The sequence below is a fragment of the Lolium rigidum genome, chromosome 3 (genome assembly GCF_022539505.1).
Source record: "Lolium rigidum isolate FL_2022 chromosome 3, APGP_CSIRO_Lrig_0.1, whole genome shotgun sequence".
NCBI classification, from domain to species: domain Eukaryota; kingdom Viridiplantae; phylum Streptophyta; class Magnoliopsida; order Poales; family Poaceae; genus Lolium; species Lolium rigidum.
In genome coordinates, this window is record NC_061510.1 from 405,378,495 (window position 1) to 405,386,229 (window position 7,735).

General features: G+C 40.4%; 1 protein-coding gene and 1 long non-coding RNA gene across 3 annotated transcripts; both read right to left on the minus strand.

The window, feature by feature from the left end:
- Positions 1 to 1,281: 1,281 nt before the first annotated feature.
- On the minus strand, positions 1,282 to 1,958 carry LOC124700988. Of its 2 annotated transcripts, none has more exons than XR_007001884.1 (3): positions 1,854 to 1,958; positions 1,506 to 1,561; positions 1,282 to 1,390 (listed from the first exon to the last, which is right to left on the minus strand). It is a non-coding gene; the product is annotated as an uncharacterized LOC124700988 (long non-coding RNA). The 2 variants fall into 2 exon arrangements; XR_007001885.1 differs by having other exon boundaries at positions 1,506 to 1,558; positions 1,854 to 1,955.
- A 1,931-nt stretch (positions 1,959 to 3,889) lies between these two features.
- LOC124700989 (mitochondrial adenine nucleotide transporter ADNT1-like) lies at positions 3,890 to 4,896 on the minus strand. The gene is made up of 3 exons (XM_047233053.1): positions 4,766 to 4,896; positions 4,023 to 4,186; positions 3,890 to 3,938 (listed from the first exon to the last, which is right to left on the minus strand). The coding sequence occupies exons 1-3, from the start codon at positions 4,844 to 4,846 to the stop codon at positions 3,905 to 3,907; spliced, it is 279 nt and encodes a 92-aa protein (XP_047089009.1). The 5' UTR covers positions 4,847 to 4,896; the 3' UTR covers positions 3,890 to 3,904.
- Positions 4,897 to 7,735: the final 2,839 nt, after the last annotated feature.

Genomic DNA, 7,735 nt, shown 5'->3' on the forward strand with positions numbered 1-7,735 from the left:
AGGCACAAAAATATGTGCCGAATTTACTTGCTACTCGGAAAGTATTAATGGCACTTCAAAAATGTGCCCTTATAGGTATACCTTTTAGGGCACATTTTTGAATGCCCCGAAAAGTTTTGAGGGCACATCCAATTTATGCCTTGAAAAGTTTTAAGGGCACATTTTTGATTGCCCCGGAAAGTTTTAAGGGCACATATTTTGGATGCCCCGAAAAGTTTAGAGGGCACATATTTTGAATGCCCCGAAAAGTTTTAAGGGCACATCAAATTTGTGCCCCGAAAAGTTTAGAGGGCACATCAAATTTGTGCCCCAAAAAATTTAGAGGGCACATAAAATTTGTGCCCCGGAAACTTTAGAGGGCACATCAAATTTGTGCCCCGAAAAGTTTTAAGGGCACATCAAATTTGTGCCCCGAAAAGTTTAGAGGGCACATCAAATTTGTGCCCCGGAAACTTTAGAGGGCACACCAAATTTGTGCCCTGAAAACTTTAGAGGGCACATCCAAGTTGTGCTCCCTAAACTTTAGAGGGCACATCTAATTTGTGCCCTAAAAGGTAAAGAGGCTACCAAAAAATGTGCCCTTTAAACTTTTCGGGGCATCCATATTACAGTTTTCAATCACAAATTTCAGATACAAATTTCAGTTCATGAATCTCACAATCACAGTACATGAATCACATAATCTGAGTTCAGATTGCAGTACAGATTTCAGTTCAGATTTCGATACAGATTTGCAGTTTACATCAAAGTTCAGATTTGATTACATGAATCACAGCATAGTACACTAAACAGAAGAAGCATTTTCATGTACACTAAACAGAAGAAGCATTTCCTTTTCCATGTACACTAAACAGAAGAAGCATTTTCATTTCCATGAACTTCAGTACGCTCTCCCGTTGTTTTGATCCTTGACATGTTTATCTGACAACATTTCAAAGCAATGCATGGAATTCAGAACATATTTGTACAAACTATATCATATTTGGAAGAAGTGCAACATAGAACTTTTGACAAGCATATTTAGAAAAAGAGATTGCAGTGAATACCAAAATTAGCTGTCAGGTTTCCTATTTTTCTAGATTATTCTGTAGTTTCCTTCTTTGTTCATAGCCTCGGGGGAAACAGTATATATATAATTTTTTTTTGTAATTAAAAACACACCCTTCTCTGTCAGGCTTCCTATTCTTCTAGATTATATGTAACTAAAAACAGAAAAAATGTAATAGAATCAGATATTAGGCATCATGCTCATCAATAATCAGCAAACATAGCCAATCAAAGATCACAACACACCCTTATGATTTTCGTGTGATAAGTCCATCATCTTTCTCTCAAAAGGAATAAGGTCATTCAAATGTTTCACCTTCAAAGGAAAGCCATGCTTCAGATCCTACGATAAAGTTCGGCATTATCTTCCATGTCAGCACGCATTATTACATTTGTGATTTTACTGATACGAAAGAAAGACACCGAAAAAATTCATGTGTTGAGAGGGGTTCCAGTACCTCAATGGGACCTGATTTGAAGAATGTGGGCTCATTGTTTTTATGGTAACCACCTGCTACAGAGGAATTTGAATCAAAACGCTAGTGGTGGCACTGCCGGAATTTTGTTAGGCACATAAAATATGTTGTCAGCTCTTTCAAATTTTGAGAAACATTAGATAATAGTTTATTGGCATTTCCTAAAACCTTGAAACACATTACAATTACTGGAATTGAGTTTTCACTGGTAACTTGCAACTAGCGAAGAAATAATATTACATACAATCATAGATGGTTAGTAAGAAAAATAATTTGTACAGCTTCATGGCACTTATCAAAGAATTGCAGAAACTTTATTGTAATCAGTACCTGGCCGATGTCTAACAACATCAACTTGCTTAAATTTTGTGATGTTTATCGGATTTCCATCAATCTTTGTCCTGACTCTTCGAAGGTCCTCGGGAGTATCCCGCACGACAGAGTAACTTTGTTTTTTAGTCTGCAAATCCAGTATACCCTTAGACAAACAGGGGTGGCGTATAACCGAATGGGCTTGAGATACCATACACATGATAAGTTAAACTTTGTACAAGCAAAGAGCACTCACGGACTCAATGTTGTCATCATTATGGTTGAAAAGGCCACGACTGGCAGGCGTTTTTGCCGGGGCTGCGTCTGCAGCAGCATTACTATCAAAACCATGATGATGGATTGGAAAAGGTGACGCTGAAGGTGAGGACACATTTGGACTAAATGAAGAATATCCAGGGGTTGGTTGTTTCTCAGCCTTCCAGCTAATCGGAAGAGGAATATAGTCATCAATAACTCCAGCTGAATCTGGATCCACAACCCGCTCTTGAATTATCTTGATTAGCGTAGCGCACTCAGACCTAACATCAAAATTAAGATTCCAAAATATTCTATTAGTACTGCCACTTAAATATTCACAAATGTTAATTTGTACAGAATAGAGGTATATGTTAATATGATAAAGGAGACACCAGTCGTGACTTTTGGTTGCTATTATCACAGGATGCAGGGACATAGCATAACATATTCTTGAGGGTATGCAACTTTCAAACACAGCTAGATAATCGTTGTTTTTTGAGAAAACACAAACTGTTTTGTTTATTAATGCACTATAGAAGAAAAAATTATTAACAAGCCTATCGATAGGCCAGGCACACATCATAATTATGAAACAAAGATTTTAAGAATAAGTTTGAACTCCAATCTTGCAACACTTGTACATCATAATCCAACACGTGTCCTGATATTCATCATAGTTTTCCCAGAATGAAATATACAACATGTATATGTAAACAATGTTTCATACGCTAATTGCTCACACTGAAGCATTGTGAATGGTTTACATAACTACATATTATACACGTGTAATCAATCAATATACATATGAGTTTGAGAGCTAGACGCAAGTGATCTTAGGTCTATTGTTTACACAAATGCCAAGCCAGGAGAAAAGAGGTACTCTGAAAACATTAGACGGTTTGGATTGAGGAATCACCTCATCAATCACGGGCCTCACTATATACTAGGCTACACTTACGAAGTCCCATTACATTCCTCAAACTAAACAAGGAAGCTAGGATTGCATGGTCAATTCACAACTGTGAAACGAAATAACCCTTTTGCATAGGCCCAACTTTCTGTATCGTAGTAAACAAAATGCGTTAACTAAAAAAAGAAAGACTGCAATCCGTTTTTGTTTCATCAGAGTGTGAAACAGAGTACAAATAAAGCCCAATATTTAGGTACATATCTGGAAATGAGAATAGCTATATGAAACCGCAAAGCAAAATACAAATTAAGCAATACTTTCCTGAAGGACATCAATGGAAGTAAACAGGATATAAAATACCTTGAAAAGGTTTCCTGCATAAGAAGCTGCATTATGACATCTTTCGGCTCAATTTCTGAGATAAGTGCGAGGGATGCCCCGGCATAGCCTTCACTCTAGAAACAAGGAAAAAACATGACACCATGGAAAGTCCTTAGATAACTGAGGAGTTAGTTAGTCCTAAGCTCAGTGAGATATGGTTGTCAGGAATGATTAGAAAGTAACTGGTAAGACAGCAATTATTCACATGTGAGTTGCTAATTACAGTGCCAACGAAGCTAGAAAACACTTCATCTACAGGACAAAAAACTAGCACGGACCAAACACAGTGATACTTCCATTTCCTGGTAACTAAGAAATGAAAATGCAGAACACTGGAAACTAATGTGTGTAGTGCGGAAAAAGGGAACAAGACATTACCATCCCCAGTCTGTTGTCGGTACAGATACAAAACACCCCTGCAAATAAGACACAGAAAGGAAATAACACATTAAATATTGTAACATGAAAATTAACATGTCAATATGAAAGTAAAACTGAAATGCTTCTAACCAATTTCAGGTCAAAACAGTTTCATCATGCAACAGATAAAAGTTCTGAAAAGTGCAAACTACAAATAACTAGGTGGTAACACAGCAAGAAGTTATGCAAGGCAAGAGTAATTGCAAACAAGAACACACCTTGATGCTTGCTCATAACTGAAGAACTTGACAGCAAAATTTGGGACAATCCTAGCACAATTCGTCCCATTGCCCTTAAACAGTCCACGAAGGCCTTCGGTTCTCCATATATACTTCAGCCCTTGAACTGTACCATTGTACTTGATACTGTGAGGATTTTGAACCTGAGTTAAGCAAGGTAACATAAGTCAGAGGTCCAACAGAACTATTTTAACCAAACCTTCCCTTTTCATAGAAAGTACACACGTGTAGACAATTTTAGTAGAAGAGCTATTGGGGTCCAATAACAAGTGCGACCTGACTACTTTAAGCATTGTTAATTTATTATTATTCCCAATTATTCAGTACTGAAAGAGGGAGCAATGAATGTGCACTGAAAGAGGCTAGTTCTAGGTTCCTCCAGAAACTCAACATGGCACTAGAACTGTTACAGGTTCTTATAAATAGCTACATATAACATAAACCATGGATTTGGTTTGTAATACAGAGACCATAGTGAATACACTGATATTGTAGATATTTAGCTTGCATCATATCTACATTAGTTGATATCAAATAAGGGAAGAAACTATTGAAACAAACAAATAAAAATATTACTATCAATTTAGCCAAGTAATCTTGATGTCATACTACATGGTTTACAGAACAACTTAGGAAAAACTAATGCAAAGACAAACCTATCAATAAAGTAAAACCAAAACATGCTATAAGATAAAAGAAAAATCAAGACATAAGAAACTCACCTGAAGCAGGATCTTCAATCGCTCAAGAGGAGCAACAGCAGTCCTTGATCTGTGAGAAACAATAAAGTTAACAAGACTCATTAAGTATGCATAGCTACCATTTCAATGAAAAAGTAATTTGTAATCTGAGTTTCTAACGTTTTATGTCTGGATCAAGTAAGCAATGTTCCCAAGTGGCCAGTAAAGAAAAGGAAGAATATATTCCCAGCTTTGACTTCAGGAAACATCAAATAAAGAATGCATCAAATAGTTAACCAGGCGGCAGATGATAACTAGAAACTGGAATCAACATGTATATATAGATTCTTAAAATCTGTGATGAATCAATATGTCAAAGAGCAAAAAAGCAAAATCAGCTTTGATTCCAGCAAAGTATAATAACAATTGATGGCTATAGCACAAAGCAAGGAAGAAAAGATCAACTAGCCGTAGACTTGTACCAGCCAAATATAGAGTATTATTAGGTCAAGTAACCCAGATAGGCAGTTAATGGTTGAGCTTTACCCTTTAGATAATGGGATTCCATGACATCATGAAGATCCTTAATAATTATATAAGCATGTTCCAATAGTTAAGGGATCAATAATTAACACCTCAAAATAAAGAACACGTCGATAATTAAGATTCAGATGCATAAAGTGTGGTGAGTAGAGTTATTTTAGGGTGGGGGCAGGGGTTTTAGCTAGTGGCCAAACAACAGCGTTTTGCCGAATAATTCTACTCGAAAGCACCTCCAACTAGACGAGCTCATTGTGCAGAGTACTCCACACATAGCAATTCAATAATAATAAAAAGAACAGCTGCAGAAGAAATTCAGGTTGAATTTTCTACAATTAAACCTCGAATAAAGAATGCACCAGCAATTACGATCGAGATGCATAAAGTCTGTGGAGAACAGATTTATTCTAGGGCGGGGCAGGGGGTTTATCTATCTACTGGCCAAACCAAACTTGGACCCATTGTGCAGAGTACTCGGCGGAGCAAATTTAGTAATAATAGAAACAACAGCAGGAGAAATTCAGCCTGAATTTGCAGTAATAGGATCTAGTGTAGTAGCTTTTGCCTCGGACTCGGTTTACTACGAGGGTTTTAGTGTCCGCAAAACTGATCCAGACAGAACAATTTAGATTAGCGTTAGGAAATGTTCTAGAGCGTAATCTGTAGCGGCGTGTTGCAGATCACGGCGCGATCATGCATGTTATTTCCCAGAGGAATGGTTCGGATCGTAGACGAAATTAACCCATCAGATGCGAATTTCAATCGAGACGAAGACTAGCACACGAACTGACGAACCTAGGTAGCGAGATCTGGGTGACGCGCGTCAAGGGTTTAAGCGTTGGGAATCTAGGCGCAGATCGCCCTCGCCTAACCCCGTGCATCAAGTGATGCCGGATGGCAAGGCGAATTACGCGCGTATACCACGAGGAAACCAACAAATTACTCGGAGGAATCGCAATTGCCCCAGGGGACTGGACGAATCCGGCACGGGGGAAACGAGGCCAGTCTAACGAACGAATCTGGGAGCCGCCGCGCGCACGGTGAGCAGGGCGCCGCAAACCCCGAGGCGTAATTTGAGGAGCAGGGCAGTGATTTCGCGTACCGGAACCGCCGCCGTGCGCGCGGTTGTGGCGAAGGGAGGTCGGGGAGGAGGAGGCGGACCCGCCCGAGGCGGTGGAGCCGGAGCACGTCGGGGAGGAGTCGGGGCCGAGCACGGAGGCGAGGAGGCGGCCGGCGCCGGAGACGAGGCCCGCGAGCCACCCGCTCGGCGGGGGAGGAGGGGGCGGCGGCGGCGGGGAGGCGCCTCCGGACGGCGACGGGCGCGGGTCGCCGCCCGCGGCGGGCGACTCCATGGGCGGGCGGGCGAGGGAGAGGGCGGAGGAGGAACCGAGGAAGGGGGCGAAGTGGAGGGGAGATGGGAAGATGACTAGTGCGGCACCAAATGGATCGAAGAGGCTTCCTCCGGAAGCTCGTTCAGATACGCTAGAGAAGCCCTTCCACCGTGTGCTAGCCTTGATGCCGGAGCCCAGGAAGCAATCCAATCGAAACTGGTACGCTTCAGCTCGACATTAGTGCCAGAGGGGTCTTGAGGACATTCTGCAATTCTGAAAACATATCCACCTCCCTCCAGGTTTGATCTTTGAAGGGACTTTCCAATTCCTTAGATAGGACATGGCCATCCTTCACACATGTTTAGTATCAATCCAGGTCAATCTATTAAACACTAAACCATTTCTAGAATTCCAAATCCCCCACGCTACAACGGAAGAAATGAAATTGATGTTTATTTGTTACATCTACAACCCTATTGATTATAAAATCTATTTGCAACATAGACGTCTTGTTACATAGACGTCTATTTGCAACATCTACAGCCCTATTCACTACGGGAGAGCTCCAGTCTGCCGACGGCCGCCAGCCGTCGGCAAAGCAAGGAAGGCCGTCGGCACAGGCTATGCCGACGGTGACCGTCGGCGTAGCGTCGTCGGCATAGTTCTAGTCGGGGACTGCCCGATCACCGTCGGCACAGACTGGCCGTCGGCATAGATTGTTGTGCCGACGGTTATACCGTCGGCATAGTATTTCAAAATTTTCAATTATTTTTTGAAAAAAGATTAAAAATATTTTTTGAATTTTTTTCTTTCAATTTTCTTCTTACTCTTTTTTACTTGTTAATCTTTCACAATCACACTTACACTTAGTACATCTAATCTTAGGTTAAATTGCACTTGTAGTCAAACTTCCCAGTTGGTCACCCATCCTCACACTACTCCCACCTCAAAGACGCTTAACTTCTTGGTTCTCTTTGGATGAGCTTCCATGAAAGAAATGACACCCTTGTTGTTAATACTACCATATCAATCATATTAACCCTTTGACCGTGCTGCCACATGTCTATATTTTTTAATTCTAAACAATTACTTAAGTAAACAACAATGAATATATATAAATAATAATAATATAGAATTTGAA

Coding starts and splice junctions, on each gene's coding strand:
- LOC124700989 (XM_047233053.1), bottom strand. CDS start 4,846: ATGAGTCTTGTTAACTTTATTGTTTCTCACAGATCAAGGACTGCTGTT. Junction 4,187..4,765: donor GATTGAAGATCCTGCTTCAG/GTGAGTTTCTTA, acceptor TGCTTAACTCAG/GTTCAAAATCCTCACAGTAT. Junction 3,939..4,022: donor AGTTATGAGCAAGCATCAAG/GTGTGTTCTTGT, acceptor TGCACTTTTCAG/AACTTTTATCTGTTGCATGA.